This window comes from Saccoglossus kowalevskii, chromosome 1 (genome assembly GCF_978046115.1).
Source record: "Saccoglossus kowalevskii chromosome 1, keSacKowa6.1, whole genome shotgun sequence".
NCBI classification, from domain to species: Eukaryota; Metazoa; Hemichordata; class Enteropneusta; family Harrimaniidae; genus Saccoglossus; species Saccoglossus kowalevskii.
The window spans coordinates 20,995,416-21,016,426 of record NC_140641.1 but is presented as its reverse complement, the minus strand read 5'-3'; the positions used below and the strand labels follow the sequence as shown (position 1 = coordinate 21,016,426).

The 21,011-nt window shown below is 36.4% G+C and overlaps 2 protein-coding genes across 2 annotated transcripts; both read right to left on the bottom strand.

Moving 5' to 3' along the window:
- Nucleotides 1-683: 683 nt before the first annotated feature.
- Nucleotides 684-7,646, bottom strand: LOC144341639 (uncharacterized). The gene is given in 4 exon segments (XM_078005317.2): nt 684-845; nt 1,368-1,524; nt 1,769-1,911; nt 7,316-7,646. Coding segments are annotated over 4 exon segments (561 nt in total). The 5' UTR covers nt 7,415-7,646.
- A 1,454-nt stretch (nt 7,647-9,100) lies between these two features.
- LOC100373293 (cartilage intermediate layer protein 1-like) lies at nt 9,101-19,956 on the bottom strand. The gene is made up of 7 exons (XM_085499798.1): nt 19,727-19,956; nt 16,983-17,057; nt 15,285-15,446; nt 14,840-15,169; nt 14,401-14,509; nt 12,863-13,020; nt 9,101-11,896 (listed from the first exon to the last, which is right to left on the bottom strand). The coding sequence occupies exons 1-7, from the start codon at nt 19,890-19,892 to the stop codon at nt 9,567-9,569; spliced, it is 3,330 nt and encodes a 1,109-aa protein (XP_085355924.1). The 5' UTR covers nt 19,893-19,956; the 3' UTR covers nt 9,101-9,566.
- Nucleotides 19,957-21,011: the final 1,055 nt, after the last annotated feature.

Here is a 21,011-nt window from a genome sequence, read left to right as displayed (position 1 = left end):
TACAGGAATCATTACTTACTTGTGTTACACTATTCTCCATGTTACTGATTTGCACATTTTACACTATTGTTTATAGTAGACGTTTGGTCATATTACAGTAATACTACTCATCTCGCATTCTTCTTGTTACACTCATATTACGCTATTTTGTATCACTCATGTTACATTTAGTAGTTATGTTACACTATTCATTATGTTACAATCACTCATGTCTCACTATTGCTCATATTACACTATTCATCATATTACAGTATTGAACCTATTACACTATTACAATATTTTGAAGACATTGTCAGTGTTGTCTCATGCGAATTTGCAAGAAGTTATAATATTTGTGTCAGATTCACTTCGTGCATTATAGTTCACTTATAAAATATCGGATACACCGGTTGTTATCTTGATATTATTTAAGTAATCACAAAAACTAATTATTTACCAGTATATACTACAAAGATAATGATTCACATGCTTATCTTGTCATACTACTATTCACGTTACATTATTACTCATATTACACTATTACTCAAGTTACAGTATTACTCATATTACACTATTACTCATATTACACTATTACTCAAGTTACAGTATTACTCATATAAATACCTGTGTTACGCTACTGGCATCTCTTACCTTGTTCTTTAGTTATCCTTTCTACTTTATCCAAAATGTCATTGACCTGTGGGTTATCGGCAAAACAAGAGTAAGCCGTAAGTATCAGCCGTTTTCTGTAACTGCTATCCGTTAAAGTTGCTGACGCCGACATATCGTACTTTACCACTTCTCACCAAATCATCCATCGTACGCAGCGATTCTTCAATAGGTGTAGCTGCATCCCAAATATGCATCTGAACACAACGCAAATAGAGAATCGGATACATCTTTGCTATATAGACATTGTGTCGATAACGTGTAAATGATTGAGAAAAACATTTCATTGCGTGGATCTCGTTTTGATCTATAGACGTATTTTTATATTCAATATAACTATATAATAAATGAAGAACGACTGCACAATTCCGTTCACATCCCCGGTCTACTTCAAAGAAGAAAGTGTCGATGTGAGAAGATTTACGTGATAGATTTTTGCATTGATAGAAGAAGATAAAATTGAAAACAACAAGATACAATTTTGATAAAATTATAACATAATGATAGACGCTTTAAAGATTAACACAAAACACAAATGATGTAAAGATTGAATAAAAATGCGAACATAATGAATATTGGTGTTGTGGCACTGTTGATCAGGGAGCAAAACATTTTTATCAGACATTCATATGCTGGTTCATTAGTACACAAATCAAAATGACTGAATATGACTAAATGACAATATTATCCTATTTAACATTATTACAGTAAACACCAACCTGGTATAAATCTATATAGTCTGTTTGTAACCTTTTTAAACTCTCTTCCACAGACCATATTATATGCTTCCTACTTAGACCTATGCCATTAGGATCATCTAAGTTCATTCCCATTCTTGCTTTAGTTGCGATAACTAATCACTCTCTGTCCTGTCTCCTACAACAAAAACGATTAAAAAAGAGTTAATATTATCGGGTGGTGTACCGTTGAACCAGTAAATATTTACATGCTTCAATTGCGTTCAGTTTCTGTCAGTCAACTCAGTTTTCGTTTATAGCAATCAATTACGATACTGACACTGAAGACGATAACAACTACTACTAACATGTTTCAAATTATATGTAATATATGGAAGGATGGAATATTTTTAATAATCAATCATTTCAATATCTATACAAACCTCTTTAGCCAGGATCCTACATTTTTTTCGGAAAGTCCCAACTGGTAATAGTTTGCTGTGTCGATATAATTACCACCCTTTTCAACAAAACGATCTATCAATTGGTGTGATAGTTCTTCATTGGCTTGACCGGGACGACCAAGCTGCAACGAAAACATAAAAGTACATATAGTTGATTGAATTACTCCTGCTATACCAGTGCCGAATATTGTATTGCTTACGCATGACACTGTATAGTATTTATTTCAACACAAAGATCAAACTACAGAAGCTGTATTTTGTCCCTTTATATAAAAACCGCACACAACCAAAAATTGCATTCATTGTGTGTTGGATCATTACGGTACAATTTATTTTGACTATAAATACGTGGACACTACTAACAAACCGAATAAAATACAGTATAGAAACATTTTACTGAATACGCATGCAAATGACTGATACAATTGAAATTGAAGCTTGTAACTAACTATGATATTATAGTGAAGTTGATATACGTTCACATCATACATGTATTCTGAACGTTCATGTAGCCGCCAATTTTTGTTTATATTTTCTTAAAATTTCTCAAACAGATTGGCATGTATAGTGATTGCGTAGTTAAGAACTGGTAATTATTTGAAATTACGCTGTGCATATTAATAAGAAGACATTAATTAACAGTTTTCTGGTCTTTTATTCTGTTTCAATTCTGTAACAATATTTGTTTTAGTTGGCAAGAAATTTGGAGCCTACATATTGTGTTTAGTTGAATGCAATTAATCTGTCCAAATGAATTAGCAATAGCAAACTATTGCATGCTACTTAATTATTTAATTTTTCAAATGCATTGAAACTTGGTACATATGTACTGTTGCATTTTGATTCGCTGAACTGCTACTTCGCAAACAAATTAATCATAATCGTTATGTTTTGTTACCCTCTAATAATTTGCTCAGATGTATGGATACTAGGTACATTGATCCTGTTTGTGTGGAAAATAATGATAGTTTATAAAAGTCGGCAGTTTAATTAGCCAATCTGCACACAAATATGTTCATGTATTAAACTAATACAAAAAACGATTCATAATTGTTATTTATTTATAATATTTTTATTCAGCCTAAAAATAATTGTCATTACAAGCTGATCTCAGTGATATATTTTGTGTCATTTGCATTATTTAGTTTTTTAATTATGTGCTATATATTTCAATAGTTTTTGGAACTCATGCTACATTAAAAAAACACATTTCACACATTGTCTAAAAACATAAAAAATTATATTATGAAATAATCCCTCTACTGCCTTTTCTCAATGAGTGTAATGCACCATGGTAGTATTACCTTGTATACGTGTAAAGTTTGCTGTCATTCAATTATATGTCTGAACACACAATTATAAACTATCTCCAGTGCAGCATTAATAACTTATCGGTTAATGATTTTACAACACATACCTTATAAATAGTAGGTAAATGTTAGGAAATTTCAGATCACATGGCGCTACTGTGTACTTAAAGTGACTTTAAACTTTACCCTCACCAAAATGTGGTCATTGCAACATGTCCCAGATTTGTCAGAAACATATTCCGTTTATGTTTCTATGAGGAGACATGTCTAAAACATGTCTGAGACATTGTGCACTGCTATTGAGATTTGTTTGTAACATGACTGAAATCTTTCCGATAAAAAACATTATTTTCAAACTAGTTCAAAACTAGGTTGTTAGGTGCAGGCATGTTTCAGACTAAACTTGAAAATGACCTGGATATCCTCAGTAAATTTTAAAACCTTGCAATTCATGAAATTTATTCAAACTGCAAAACTGGTTATTGGCATTTACCAGACTAGTCTCAAATATGTCCCAAAACAACTTAAAATATTTGCGAACTTTGAGGCATCTAATTGCATGAAGTCTCACAATATCTCACGGGGTTTTGTGAGATCTTGAGTCGACCATGTTGGATTGGTAGGGGTTTAGAAACGGTGAAATTTTACCACTAAGCTGCCATTCGTCATACCAAATTGTCGGCAAGGAATACCTGAAGTCATCTAGAACTTAACTAAGACGCTGTAGCGATTTGTTGGACAGTTTGAGTCAAGTAATTTTCAATGAAATTACAATGGAATGAGTTATGACGATTGACATGTGCTATTCAGCATAGGAATGAATGTTCTAAATATCAGATTTACTTGATAAATGTAATCTACAATGTATGAACATGATTTTCATTAAATCATTTGTTTTTTATTCAGCTTTGATTTATTTTGGGAATTTTGTTGGGAATAAAAGCTGAATCTTTATACTGATGTCGGTGTCTTTGTTCATTGTGATCACCAAGTGTATTCATGTTTTAAATATGTCTGAAACATTTATATTTCCAATATGTTTCAGACATGTTTACATAAAATGTTTTATTCAAGCTACGAACATGTTCCAAACATGCTTTAACTGTGTGTTTTTAGATCAAAATCATTTATGTTCCAAAAAATTGTGGGCATCAGTCGTTCGATATTATACTAGTTTAAAACTAGTAGATAAAGTGCCTGAAACATGAATAAAACACATCTGAAGTATGTCTCAGTCACAGTAACCAGAGATGTTTCAGACCAGTCTGAAAAATGAATGACACTAGTCATTTCAGTTTTCTGTAAATTGTCAATGAAATAATCCCCGTCCAGTTTTTAGTTACTGTGCCAATTTAACAATGACAGATGTAGATTATAATTAAATATAGCGATCAAATTACAAAGCAGGTGTGCATAAAAAATCATCTGTAATATTCATCCAAAGTTTGAATAAAATCCACAATTCCTAAGAAATAATTAACATGTTAAAACGTTTTTCCGGACTAACATGTTTTATTACCAGGAATGAAAAACAATTGTACATGTATACTATTTCAGAACCTTTCACAAGACCAAACACAAACCTGTTTATTAATATTCACAAACATGTAAATGTAAGCAAATTTATAAAACATTATGGCCACATTCATGTCTCAAAAAGTAAGTATTTCGTAAATTGATAGATTATGAAAAATCAAGGAATAACGTATTACTCCGTGTGTACTAGCTCAGAATAGCCGGTTTGAAAACGAATTGAGCTTTTCAAAGACCAACCAAACATACAGTTAACCTATTAACCGAGAATCGCTGAAATCTTATGACTTTCGTAATTCCAATCGTGTAGCAAATGGAGGTTATCTCGATTTAGACATCAATATGGCGCACCAGTGCTTTTATTTACCCACGAACTTGTCATATTGGTGTTTGATCCTGCATGCACCATTGCAACATAATTTTTCACAAACGGCACAGAAACAGATAACGGCCCAGGTACGAGGTAAAAGATGATGTTATCATACAATAAACATATATTTATTCATTTACTTATGCTGACACGTACGAAAATCAAAAATAGCAAATCTTACATTCAAAATAGCCATCAGTCGGCCATTTTTGTTCCGTTCTTCAAATAACAAGAACGCATCTGTGAAATATGATGTACTGTTGTTTTGTAAAAGTTTGAATGAGATCGGTCAATGAATGTCTGAAATATGCCTATAAACAGACGGTGTTCGAACTGGAATTAAAAAGAGTAGATATTTACTTCAAAATTCATTGTGCTGACCTTTATAATAATATACTTCGTTGCGCAAAATCAGAAAATACCAGAGTTCAAAATTTCAGATCGACATTAAGCAATTTAGAGCATAAGAAGCACTAACGGAAATGAAATTTCCCGCAGTATTACACACAGGCCCGGTGCCTGGCGATCTATTTGTGTCATGGACGTCTATGTGGCGGAAAGACTATGTCCAGGTAGAATTCCCTTATTCAGAATAATAACAATTATAGAATTATAATAAAACAGTTTGGTAATGTAAAGCAAACATATGTCAATAAATTTAAGTATCGGAAACCATGAAAATCACTAATACCAAAAACACCAATTCCCAAATTACCGACTAGTACAGAAGTATACATAACCTGCATGGCAATGGAAAAGACAAAATATACAAATAAACAATAGACAGGAAATCTCTGGAGAAGAAACCCGGATTTTTGAAACAACACAAATATAAAAATATTATGAGGTTATTACGAGGACACCGCAGAGTATGCACAGTACAAAGGTGGTATCGACTGACGCGCAGCGGAGGTTGATGCCAACGCTTACGGTCTACATCTTTTCCTCTCAAGGGTACATCATGGGAATGCCGAAAACCATAAAGTTTAGAACGGATTTAACGAAATTTATTATCTGGTGTCCGGTAAATCTTCGCGCTGGAGGCTGCCATATTTCTATTAAGAAGACGATTATGCGCGTAAACGATCAATATTTGGAATTCGCATTTCATAATATAGTAGGATGCAATGGTGCCCTGCGACACTAACTATAAACATCATTTTGTTAATTACCATACACAACATATCATCTCCATCCACAGAAATAGCTTTGGGTTTTTTAATAACACATAAAAAAGAAGCATTCTTCACAAAATATCAAGTATATTGCTGCAATACATTTTCATGCAGGTCTTAATGATGATGGGAAGATAGCAGGAGCTTGAAGAAAACGGAATAGACGGCAATTGTCATTGTCATTCGCCTTCTATCTAAGTGTTGCGGGATATATTTATTTATATATAATGAAGAAATCTTGGCTAAATTTAAACGGCTTTGGGTTATTAGGATGAATTGATTTACTCATAGTCATCAAGATTCACAAAACACATACACACGCACAAAATATTTCATTTTACGCTGCTTTACATCGCTGTCTTGTTATGCCTTTCTGCAATACTGTAGCGCCGCTAACGTCGATCGCTGGACACAATCGGTAGGCATGGCATAACTACATTTGCTGGCATTCTAGACTGCAGTGTTGTTGTTGTTGTTGTTGTTGTTTTTTATAATAAGTGCTTCCGATATGTTTTAAATTGCTTAATATCCAATTGAAATTCTGGGCTCTGGTCTGGTCCTTTCCAGCATTTACAGAAAACGCCCCTTTCGGTAAGGTTGGTAACAGTGGCATCATATATTAGCGGATAAATGTCATCAGGTTATGCCTTGATAAGCTTGTCAAGCAGCGAGATTGATTAATTGGTGTGGCACACTGAACTGTATATGGTGTTACAGCCACGAGTTAGTATTGTGAAAACATTTGTTTTAACCACAAATTTAATATGTATTCATTTATATATAGTGCTTCAGTCAATGACATCTTTGACCCCCTACCCCAACCAGGCAATACGTATAGGCAGACGTGTATCTGAGAAAATCGCCGTTTTTAGTGCCCCAGCGTCACCATCCGCTGTCACCATTTAGTACAATCTCGAGTGATTTGTCTGATGTTTGTGTCCCAAGGGTGGAGCATTTAAAAAATGTCACAACACGAAGTCCCCCATTCAATCTGGTCTATATTTGCGGGAAAAACAGTACTTTTAATATTAAACTAATGCCAACAACAACATATACCCATGGTTCGTGGGGCGGCATTGCATTATTCACTGACAACGGTTAGTGATTTGGGACATATGAACAAAGGGTCGTCACTTACCGGGTCTTCACCGAATGTAAGAGTACCCAGACATACATTGGATACTTTCAGTCCAGAGTTACCCAGGTAATTAGAACGCATACTGCATTCAGTCATCATCAATGGGAGGACGTATACCCTGCAAACTAGTTCGGGCAACTGTAACCTATTACATTCGTAGCACGATAGCACAAGATTCCCAAAGTCATAAAGGTCAAACCCGATGTACGCTGGAGTAGGTATAATTTATCTGTCTGGTCTGAGATTGATACGCACAGAGGCAGGGTGGAAACCAAAATCCACGATTTAAATAACTACAGCGCAACAATCGGTGATAATAACCGAGGAGGCGAAAAACTTTTAAACATATTTTTTTAAATATTGTTGCTTCAATTATGTCCACCAGAAAATTAAAACAAAATCATTTAACATTTGTTTAGAAAAAAATAGATGATTTTATTTGTCCCTGTTTTTATGGAGAGTGTAGTTCATCGTGTTTTATACAATTAGTTGACAATTTGGAAACGAAGACTTACATGATGCGAACGTCCCCATACTACCTGGTGATTCGTCAATTTGCCAAAGCGTTACAAGCGAGTTAATTGAAAAACGGATTTAATATTGAAATTATATGTTATTAATGTTAAAATGACAAATCTATGTTGCCCGTTAACTTTTATTTAAACATTGAATTTCAATTTAGGCGTGGCTTCTTAAAAGTGGGCATGGTTTCTAAAATATGGACGTGGTCATTTGTGTAACTCTGTATTTTCGCAACTCGATGCCCGTAACCCGAACAATTCAGCATTTCTACAAATACTACAGTACACACACAATTATTGCTCGCTCTAGGGGCTACCCTGTGGCACAATATCAGACACTTTGACGCACGTGTGTGACACGTGCTAGGGAATGAAACATGCTACGTGATACCTGCATTTCTCAGTGGTGAAGCTACGTCACAAAACGTTTCATGTTGCTGAGACGATGTACCATGTATTTCTATGAGCTCTGTGCGAGCTGCTGTGGAACGCAGCCCGGAGAAACAAAGCCAACGTTGCGAAAACAGCTTAAACACAACTATGACACACTACTGAATAACCAAATCGATATATGGTGCACATGTAGAGGTATCCTTGTTTAGGAGAGTCTCAACGACTAGCAAAACATTTTTTTTTGAGAATTATCGGCCGTTGTTTTCACTGGTTATGGTTGCCAGGCGATAAAAATGCACGGATGTACGCACCCGATAATAGCAGTGCTACATTGCTTTTTAGCAGGTGGATTCAAACTCTCAATAATGTATTTGTCTTTACAACCACTCTCATCTGATATACATTTACCCTTAAAGCAAGTCAGAAATAAATCTAAATTCGAAACTAGTAAGTTTAAAGAAACGTTCTGTAACTATCCGTGCAGGTTGTATGGTTTTTGGCATGGTAAATATATCCGTGGACTGCGAATTTCTTACTTTCTCCAGCTGCCAGTTAGTGAGTGCCATACATATCTTAATTGTTGACTTGCTAAGAAATTTACTGCTGTGAAAAACAGCCCCAATATTATAACATCACATTTAACATTCTCAAGGAAATCATACAAAATACAATTATAAGAGGCCACTCTGTTGAAAAAATAAAACAATCACATACTTTGAGTAATGGTTAGTTTTTTAGGTAACTATTCATCCAATAAACAACCCCAAATATCGGCAATGGTATTCTGGAATATATCTCAAAAAAGTCAAAACAAACAAACAAACAAAGAAACAACCTAGACTGGAAAAGTGTTGGAAACGACTACAACAAGTTGTCAAATGAAAAATAAAGGGTTAATGTATTGCTCCTGAATTAAATTAGGACAGGACTAACATTGTGTTTTTCACATTCTGCGTAGGTTGCGTTAAATCACTTATTGGTGTATAATTATTATTGTATATTTTCAATTACTGCTTTTAATCTTGAATATTGGTGACATCGTTACGTGTTATAATCTGCTTAATAATATTACATTACTGAAAACGAATATTATTTTACCTTGAAGCAGTGCTGATCCATCTACTTGGTAAACCCACATCACTGATATTTTGATCAAACGCATTTGCATGTGTTAGTTCAGAAGTAATTTGTATAAGAACATGCCGAATTATAGATTGGGAGAGTAGTTACCCATCGGTGTTAATTACCGTAAATAATTGGCGCAGAAATTGGCGTCTCTCTATCTTTGTTCATTAGGTGTCATATTGTTTAGGACTGGTGTATGATATTCACAAAACTTAGTTACATTCATATTGAAGTGCCCACCCAACATCTGGGTTATCACCGACGCCTGTTGAGTGGGCATTATCATCACCAGCATTGCAGTTTTTATATGCATTGTCGTAGCCAGTGATTCCTTCACCTTGTGCAAAGTATAATCCTGTAGTTGGTCCATTAGAGTTTCCATCTGGAACCTTGAATTGGAAATTGGTATCATCTTGTTGTATGTGGCTTTCAAGACTATATGATTCAATGAAGCTCAACAAACCAGGATTAACACCATCACTGCCAGATTTCAGTTGACATCCAGATGTTATTGCAGTAACGTTCAAATGCGTTGTGTCTGCCCCACCACTTACTACCTCTCCCAGTGGTGAAGTATCCGACACTGGGTGACCTATACGAAGTGGGCCACTGCACTTGAATTCAATGCATGCTGCAGTTTTACTAGATAAGTCAGGATTGGGTGGGCTTGGTTTGGAACTGTCTTCACGTAAACCATACTGCTGGCTGCCAATTTCAGGATGGCCTCCACCAGAACTAATTGCACGGAATCGGGCATTATCACTACTGTCAACCAGTATCTTGATAAAGCATGCCTTCTTATTTTCTCTCTCATAAGGATACCATGACCTGACAGATCGATGATTCTCATAATGATTTATGTTAGTTATGTCATAGCCATCATAATTAATTGACACTAAGCCTTTGTCTGCTTTTACAAACACAAGATGGTTTTCAGTAGTTGGAGCACTCTTGCATCTTTGTTCAGCTGACATGTCCCAGTCTCTCCAGTTCCAATAAAATGGCCCAAAATCTCTAGGGGAAATGACATCATAATCATACGAATACACAGTATACTCTTCATAGTTATCAGTCAATCCCTGTGGTGTCAATGCAGCCATTGTAATAAAGCCAGATGTTCCCAATGGTTCGGGTAACATATAGGAATCGAGTAAGTCTTGGGGCCATTGACTTGGATGTTTGCTAGAAGACACATCATTTGGATGTACAGGTTGGAGAAGATCACCATGTTCAGCCTTTATATTAACTGAGTATTTCAACTCATCACGAGAACAGAAAGTCCTCATACATACAGTTCCTTCTGCATCTGTTGTTTCCTTTTTGAAGAAACTGAATATTCCAGCACCAATCCCTATTTCAGAGTGAGTCCTACGAATCAAATCATTAGTAATGGCAGTTACTTGAACTCCTTCCAACAGTTGCTTCATTGCTTCATCTTCATATACTCTTACTTTAAGAAAACAACTCCAGTACATTGGTTTATCTAAATTAATTGTAATGTCACTTAGATCATAGCCTGTTACATCGATGTTTCCCACCAAGAAGTTCTCTGTGTCCCTTTTCTTGCGTTTTTCTTGTACTATTCCCAAACCACCAAAGTCTTCCCATTCACCACTGATTTGATTCAAAATCCACAGCCGAAGACTAGGATTACCATCATCATCGACCTCTGTCAGATCAATGTTAGCTTGGTCTGCATTTATGAATATCTCCATCGGTGCATCAACACGAAGGTTGTTGCTGCTCTCATCCTGAAATTTCATGTTGAAAACACCATAAGTTTTCAACAATTGTGTGTTTCCCTCAATATCACGTGTGGTGAAATCACTTTCCATTGTGTCTGCAGCAGATGGATCAGAAGGATCATTGAAGGTAACCGTTGCTTTTACATCACCTGTGTATAGCAATCCATCTTCTGTGTAAAAACCATCTCCAGGAATATCCAACTCAATATGTCCGTTAGTACCTAATGGTACAGTTGACTTTTCGGTTGCACTGATTGTCACAGGGTCTGCAAGGCGTTGGATGAAGATTTGGTGATACACTTCTGTTTCATCTAAAATATTGATGATTTTTGTGGCTGAATCAATGAATAGGTTGTACTTATCACGGAATGTTAGAGCAAGTCGTTTCTTCCCCTTTGACACTTCAATGCTGAACTCGCCAGTGGCAGAGGTCTGTCCGACATGTTCTCCATCAATGTATATATCCCCATATGGTAATGGAACACCATCAACTCCACCAGCACGGCCAATTACTTTAGTTGTTGGTGGTCCACAAGCCATACATCCACATTCTGAGACTACTTGTATGGATACATCAAAACCATCACATAGGACAGTCACATCATCAATTAACACCGGTGAACAACAGTATTCTTCTGCATTCACACACTCTATACTTGCATCCTCCTGGCTTGCACAAACTTCCTTTGAGCACTTACCAATGTTGTAACTGTTAGAACCAGAGCCATCAGTACAGCCCGTGGGAAGCTTTATTAGATGTGTCAGTGGCTTAGAACTACAACCTGTGTCTCCATTATCTAAAGGTTAATAAATATGCATTTACTACAACTTGTAAGAACAAATACAGTCTCAATTACAATCGAATTAGTTAAACAATTTATATATTACTTAATTATATGATAGAAATGTACAATCTATATTTTTAACTTGCCCGTAGTAAAGTAAAGTAAAGTGAAGTAACATAAAGTATTCATTCATCTTCACCTTATCTGTGGAAAATCTCAATCTAATTTAATTTACATGTTTATATTTTTAACCCTTAGTTTTATTCGTTTTGTGGACATTACAGATATGACCTTTCTCAATTAGTTTATTAGAAGACAAAATACTTCAGTCACAATCTACTGTCAAACTAATTGTATAGCCTAGACGTTCTATTAAATTCACAGCAAAAGAAACAAGATATACTTGTGTCATCACTAAGGTCAAAATAGGAGTTAATTCTCAATAATTTATTTCCATTTTGAGCGCTTGCATTTCGCAATATTCGTTTAGAGTTTTATACTGGTGGCATTACAAGAGTACATCAAAATTGTAGTAATGATACAAGGCTATGCATCACTTCGATAGCTTGGCCAGCTTTGAACAGTCTTCTATGATTATCCAGTTATTCTATATTCAACCCAAGGACGATGCAGACAGTTTCCCGATCGAGTTGTGCTAGCAATCACTTGTCCGCCATTCATGGCCATCTTGAAATGTATCATGCATCTTGTTTATTTCACAGTAACCAGGCTTTCGCCATTTCCCACATTTTATTTAAAAAATCACCAAAAAATAGACAAGATATTTTTGCAAGTCTGAAGCATATTGAAGTTATTTTCATGAGTGATGCGGTGTATCCTGCGGCCATACTTTCACGAGCGAAGCGAGCGAGTGAAAGTACAGCAGAATACATGTGTTATAATATGTGATTTCGTGTGATTCGTCTCTGATGTACCATACATGAATTTCTGTTTGCATAATAATTACGTTTCTCTTACCTACTATTACCAAAGTCGCGGGTAAAGAATATTGTGCTCCAGCTTCACTGTTGGCTCTACACGTGTATTCACCACTATCTTCAGCATCTAGATTTGTCAGAGTTAATGTATCATTGTAATGGTAGACATCTTGGTCGAGTATAATAGAATCCTTAAACCTGTCAATATTTAACATTAATAAGTGTTTAATTATAGCCATGCACATTAGGTAAATTCATACGTAAGTTTTATTCATTGATGGATTTAAATAAAATGAAATATACTCAACATATTTTGTTATTATAATCTCTCGTTATACATGTTAAATTCTTTAATAGTTATATTAATTGTTCACCACTTCCATGTGAGGGGAAAATAATGTGACGTAAATTGTAACTGGGAAGTACTTGGAAAAGGGAACAGAGCCCTGGATGTGTGTGTGGAAAGCACACATGTTTGGATACTTTGCCACAACTCATTGCACATGTTTATTTTTAGACTGCTGATACAGTAGCTGGATTGGGGTGTCAGCAAAATTTGATATACATACGTCCTGTTTCCCCTTTGGGATAATGGTATGTCCCAGATAGTGGTGTGGTGATTGTGAAATACTTTGGAATGTGCTGAGCCCAGTGTTGTTGGCAATGAAAATAGATATGACATCATTGACCCGAGTCTCCTACTTTAAATTGGTAGAGCTTGGATTAAAAGTGGTTTATTCCACTACCAAAATTGGCATCCTCTGTACACTGATTTGTCGACTATTTCGAGATAACCAATCATTTCGTTATATACATTTTATTATTTGCATGGCCATAAATTAACTAGGGTATTTAAGTTGAGACATAAGGGAAAATCTCTAGTCAGGAAGGTAACCTGACTTGGTCCCATAACATCCTGAGACGCTGATTCCTGACTCCAGTGAGCTGTACCCTATACTGTGGTACACATGCAGACGTGCTGTGCAGTAACCCCTGCTGATCAACAGGAACCACTGAAGCTCACTGCCTGAACTACTCCCGTTGTACCGGTGCTACCAGTAGCAGCAGATAGCAGTGAAGTTGCCGATACTCCCTGGACACAGAGCACGAGTTTAAATTGTAGTGCAGCTGCTGAGACAGTGTGCCAGATACGAAGGAACGCAACCAGGTACATTGCTGTTAACCGGAGAGTGGAGTGTTCCTTGCAGCCTCGATCAAGACTTTTTAATTCTATTTATGTACTGTATACCCCCACCCCCCTGCTGTTATTTGTTCATTAAAGTACAGGAAACCGTATATATTGTGTTGTGTTAATTTGTTATAATCGTTACTGGTATATTTCTTTCTCTGCACAGTCTCAGTTGTGGTGATATACATTCACCAAACGATCCCCACCCCGTGACAGCGGACGAGCTGAGAGGGAGGAGAGTTATTAGATAAGCACGCTACCAAAGACAAAGACTATTAGACCGGTATTGAAAACAAGCTCCCCGATCCTGAATACGGTGAAGCCCCATAAAGGCCCCCCCCCGCATTTAACGTCACAATACCAAATATACGAGTACATTTTTTACAAACCATTCATAATAGTCTGGGCTCGGCTTTCCGTTAGCTGCACAACAAAGTCTCACACTCTGACCAACTGTACGTACTTTGTTTCGTGGATGTTTAACAATCACAGGAGGAACTGAAAAGAACATTCAAAACAATGAGACAAATGACACAGGAAACTCGAGTTTCTTGGGAAAGTTATGGCGCTAAAAGGGGATATAAGACAATACACATTAAAGGCTTCCAGATGAAATAAACTTAGTCCAACAGTTCATATTTTTTTGTATGTAGTAGAAAATAAAATCTACAAACATCGCATGCATTTTCGTCGGGTTCGAAAATCGAACACCGGCATGGCAATGTCTTGGTGGGTGTAGTAACACTCTGAAAAATCAATCAACGACAAGCTTAAAATCGCGTCGTGGCAAAGATATATTCGTAGAAATACAACTGTGTTATTACTAACCTTCACGTTCCAAAGTGATGTTAAGGTGAACACTGCTTTCGTCCGATCTCCGTTTTCTATCTGTGTTTGTCTTGGAGACAATAGCATCAACAAAACTGTTGGATTTTATCATCAGAGTGTAATCAGCGCTGCAGACTCCCACGACTTCAAAGTAACCTGTTGCAGCAGTCACTGCTATACGATCGACGGGATATTCAGCTCTGTAAATCGATACACCTTCCAGTGGCCTTCCTGCGATGTCTTTCGTCGTACCAGATATGACGTCATTTTGACACTCACAAAATAAACATTCACTGTTGAGAACTCCATGCTGACATCCCTGGTTACAGTCTGTACACAAACATACAGTAAGTGTTATTACAACTCGCAGACAAAAGATATATACTGGTGCGTGATAGAAACACATAAATGTCCTGTTAAGTTGAAATTGAAGAGTAATATTTACCTGGACAGTTCCATTCTGCGCAAGATGAGATGTGTTCACTCTTGCCATGACATGTTTGACTTGGGTCAGTAGTATAACATACACGTGAACGCACACGGCTCCCGCCACCACATGTGACATCACAAGATGACCATGATCCCCATGTTATCCAGCCAGATTCACCTACAGGAATAGTTGAATATGCACTCTTTATTTCCATTATTTTTATAGTCGCAGATACATTTTGAATATCGGTGATTGAGATGTTCGAATCATAATTTGTCTTTTTTTATTTTACATATTTTTTGTTGGTTTAACTGTCTATGCTCAATTTGCGATATACAGTGGCCCTCGCTAAGTCGCGGGTGTCGGGATCCAAATCAAAAACCGCGACTTACCATAAAAAACACATATACACCCATGGGTTTATTTATAGTGTGTCTTCTTTATTAAAACACATCACGATCATTGCAGTGATGCTTTGTTTATTGTGTTTGTGTTCGTTTGCTGTTGCTTGCGACTTCGACGGCAACAGCTTCCAAAATAAACCAATTTCATCGCAATTATAAACTTGTTCGTCGGAATAACCGCCTCCATAGATAATTTATCTCAGTTTTTCACATCACAGGAAGAACATTCTCCCCATGTTATCCAACCCACGTTCCCTATACATAAATATTATACACAATATACATTCTTACAAGCTTATCACATACTCAGCTGACTGTGCAAACGTCTATATTCATAGATGAAACTATCAGGGGTAAAACCTCTTCTCTTTCTGGGTCTCCACACTTGTCAGGGGGGAAACTCGTCTCGTCTCTCTATCTCGTCCCCTTGAGGTACGGGATCGGGAAAGTCACTTTAACTTTACAGTCAAATAAGGCACACACAACGAAATACGTTTCAGCTTTCGTCTTAGTCGATCAATCGAGCACTCTATAAGACACAGCGCCCTGGGGAAAAAATCCCCAAGACTCTCGCAAGGCTGACCCAAGACTAGCCCAAGACTGGACTGCCTCAAGGCTCGCCCCTGGACTCTCTCGGACTGACTGCGTCTGTCGTGGAGTATTCGCCAAGACCAACTCAAACTCTCTTTATTCATTTTCAAAACTCTAACCAATTACAATGCAGTAAAAAGACTCTAGGGCGTAACCTTCAATCATAAAGCCAATCACACTAAGTACTGAATACGTCATATCTTTTGATTAATCGTTCACTACATTAATAACTACGGATGTCAGAATAGCGACGGTATCTTGTAATTAGTTCCAAATCACTGAGCAAAGTTCCGTCCAAAACTTCAAATAGACCTTAACGATGACAGACATAACACAGCAATTCGCTCGTAATCAACTAATTAAGTCGGTCAACAGATACGCGAAAACAAATTCATGACAAAACACCCGAGTCGTGTTTTCCTGATCATCGGCACATTGCTCATTTGCACTAAACAAAACGACTATAAAACTAGTAAAACTCGCCCAATTCATGGTAGTGCTACGGACCAAATACATTACGATGTATTTCTGTTATACTCTTAATACTCATACGTTTACTATTAGTCAAACCATACAATAATACACATATCCCGGTGAACAGAACGGCGAAGATATGCCAAACCCAATGAAAGTATTGAAAGTGCGGTAGATCTATCTATTTTCACCACGTGTTGTATTAGGATGATATACACCACGTGGATTTCAAACGAAGACTTACCTAGTATATATGGCGGTGGTTTTCCATATTGTGTAGGAACAGTTGTGTTGGCACTCGGTGTTTCACCACCTGTAGCTGTTGATTTAATGAAATACAAACGAGAACAACAGAGTAAAAGAAAATACACTTTGTGGTGGAATAGTACTGTGCAGGTATGGTACGATTTACGAGGAAAATCTGGAATATAATCACTAACATTATGATTTTTGACAAAAAAGCAAACTATCGATATAACCGAATAATTGATAATAATATAAATTAAAACTTTTGTTTTTAACCAAATACATATATCAGCTGGCATTGAAAAACATATTGTTCCCAAATGACTCAAAAAAACAACACAAACACATTTTCGTTAAGCTGCCTTATCCATTTATTTTTTAGTGCTGGAACATTACTTTCGCAGTCTGACAAATCATTATCCTCAAGAATTGTACTTACTCAAATTATTTTTAATTTATTTGCTTTTGGTGTACAATTTACAATAATTCTTGTTACACTTTTACCAAAATAGTTTTTGCATGTAAAAATAGCACTACTGCTATTATAATTGGTATTTATAATTATTCAGTGGCCAAAAAAAAAACAAAAAAAAACAAAAACGAATTGGCGACAAAATAAAATAGAAAGTTATTTTTATTCTGTTGAATCTAAAATTAAATTTCTTGTATACAGCAAACTACAGCACTGAAAGGCAAAAAGCTTTAAGGGGAAAAAACAAAATAAGCAAATAATCTCCAAACAGAACTGTGACAAATAGATACAGAGCACTCAAAAAAAACAAACAAAAACAAAACGTGATAAAACAATAGAAAAGCGAGCTAGCGTGACCACGAGAAAAAATGAGTGGTTCCACGTGTGAAACTGTGAGCGAATGACGTCAGAGCTTTGGGATGGAAGGAGACGGCTTAGGAACGGTAGTTGAGCTACTCGATGAACGGCAATTCTCTTCCTCTGGCGGTGGACTGGTGCAGAATTATCCGGGCTTGCCTTAAGTGTGGGCTTCCACATCGAGCTGGCAGACAGAGCATGTTGATCGACGCTTACTTCTTGGCATAGCGAGAAAGGAAAAATAAAATAATCCGAACAGAAATAACTGGGCACAAACAGCATGCGATGTAAACAGTGCATGTAAACAGAACGAAGCAAATGGCTACAATAATCACGCGCAGTGGAGAAATGAAACAAATGAACGAAGCTTATGCAAATGAAAAGTATGCAAATGAGTAATTAACAATTTTGAACTGCTTACAAAATACAACCATATAGTTGGAAACAATTTGCGGTGTTGAATAATTAATATTTTCTAATTAATAGTTTTTAATAGTTTACAGTCGGTTGATAGAGTTCGTTTTATTAGGGTGTGTTTAAAAACACCCATCCTCTTGACAAAATGAGCAGTGAAGCGAATAAACGACGAGGGTGCATTCAGTGTGTATAACAAAGGACCACTCGCATGACAATCAACACGAGGACAACGTTTATTGTCACATCGATAAATCAGACTCTCAGATAAAAATATATGGCTTGTCGGGGCCGCTCTTATATCGTTTACAGGGGTATACTGTCGAGGTCAACTAATTCGACACTCAGTATTGACAGGAATCTAGGTTCATACAAGTTGCTGACACTACCCATTTAAACTCGATAAACAGCATCCTTCCCGCACTAACGATCAATATTTAGGGTTGGAAAACGTTTCATATCACACGAACCAATTAAAAATAAACTCTTCAGTATTTGTACCATGTATATAAAGACATATAAAAAATGCTACTGTCTGCTACTAATTAACTTGTATCCCGGGACTCTAGTAAGAATGTCTGAATGACAAGTTAAGTCAAGTGAAACGCATTTTCAGCTACTACAATGAACTATGAACTGTCATTTAAGATTTAAAAAAAATACCATAGACATAGCCGTAACCATAGGCAAATAATATATATTCATAATATTGACATAGACAAGAACATACCAGTATATGAGATGTTATTTAGATGCGAAATGAAGAAGAAGTTGGGATCAAACATGGGAAATATTTAAGAAACCTGTATAATTGTCATCAGTAAAACCATGGTATTCTCGGGGCGGAGCTACGTCACAGAACTTTCTATGTTGCTACGACGTGCACCACTGTACCATGTATTTCTATGGCTCTGCTCGAGCTGAGGCCGAAAAGCCGGTGAAAACAGTGGAAGCAGCACAAACTCAACTCAGGTATATTTTGTACATGTAGGGATAATCTTGTTACTCTGTTCAGGGGAGTCTCAACAACTATCCCAATGTACTGTTTCTTGAAAGTTGTCGGCCAAAGATGTTCTCCTCGAGAATCTTGGTTTGCACAATGAGGTGAAATTTGGGAAAAAGGCATCCAAATTTGCATTTGTCTGTCTGGAACAACCCATCTCGTATTCATGGAGCTCACATGTAACCTTCAAAAACGTGAGTTCAAAGCCTGTCCACGAAGACATTGATATTTTATTTACAATGATTGATAATCTTAGCTAGAGTATACTTGATTTCGAAACTAGTCGCATTTAATAAACATTTCCTGTTCATACCATATTTTATAGGGAATTGGTGGATGTAACTGTAAATTGTTGCGGATATTTACAAAATGTTGTTATGAGGTATTATTGTACGTCATTCGCGATGTTCGTGACAAGGTATACTATAAAGACTTTTGGAAGACATTCCTACAGCCGTGAAGTGGGTGGGACAAATAAAATATGAAAATGACAAACCTTTTTTGCCGCCATCCAAAAAGTATACTAGGCACACAATACTAGAAATACAGGCTGCCGCTATGACAATAACACATACGACTGCTACACGTTTTTCTCTGACACTCCAGGTTCGATTGCCTTTGTTGTCAAAGTCACTTGATGGTTGGATTTGTGTTTTCTTCATGATGCTTTCCACAGTAAGAGAAGCAACGAAGAGTGTCACACAACAACGTTTTTGTCGACGACTGATTTAACTATAACAAATAAGTGTATATACAGTTAGCGTGACAATGGAAACAGGCTGTTGTTACTAAGCAATATCCACATAAGGTATAAGGAAGTACCTGTCCCCGAGAATGCGGAAATATTGTGACCTGTATCACCTCAATTATTCGAATTCTCGTGTTCGCGCACTCAGTAGAACCTTTGTGGTTATTCAATTTTTTGGATCGTCTTTTATATACAAATCTGATCTGATGCACAGCAAATAAGTCTAATTGAAAGAAAAGTGAAGCTGCATTATCTTCAACACCTCTGTTTATTCAAGCCAAGAATCACGCTGTGGTTTCATGATGATTTCTTAACATGAAAATAGACAGTATCTTTGCAACTACAAGCTGACTAGTATGTTATAGTGAAACACCACGCGACGTTTTAACTTGTCCATATGATCGTAGATGAAAGTCAAAGTAAATAAAGGGAATAATGTATATCTTCCTTGTTTTTTGCTGTTGTAAAACTTTTTTCTTGCGGTTACAATAACTCAAACAGTTTTTTTCCAATTTCTTTCAAACTCGGATATTATATCAACCTGTATTGATTTTCCGTCATGTCCGGTTTTAGTACGTGTTCTATGTATAATTTTCAAGATAATCCCTAAATGTCGCATACAATTTTATTATTCTTGTAGTTATAAAAACTGAGACAATTTTTCATCTTAAACTTTGGGACTGTGAGTGAAGAAATAAATGTTGTCAATCAAATATTCAAGCATACTGACGATGTTAGCTTCGGTGTAAAAGGTTATTGTTCAATGAAATGTCATGAATTTGTTTTTGCGTATCTGTTGACCGACTTGATTAGCTGATTATTAGCGAATTGCTGTGTTATGTCTGTCATCGTTTAGGCCTATTTGAAGTTTTGGACGGAACTTGGCTCAGTGATTTGGAACTAATTACCAGATAACCGTCGCGATTCTGACAGTTGGTATTCCATAGTTATTAATGTAATAAATGATTAATCAAAAGATATGACGTGTTCAGTACTTAGTGTGATTGGCTGTGTGCTTGAAGGCCACGCCTTA

Excerpts from the sequence above, each read along its gene's own strand:
- LOC100373293 (XM_085499798.1), bottom strand. The coding sequence starts at position 19,892 with ATGAAGAAAACACAAATCCAACCATCAAGTGACTTTGACAACAAAGGC. Across the intron at positions 14,510-14,839 it reads CATCACTTTGGAACGTGAAG|TTCCTCCTGTGATTGTTAAA; the intron begins GTTAGTAATAAC and ends TGTTCTTTTCAG. Across the intron at positions 11,897-12,862 it reads CGCGACTTTGGTAATAGTAG|ATAATGGAGACACAGGTTGT; the intron begins GTAAGAGAAACG and ends ATTAACCTTTAG.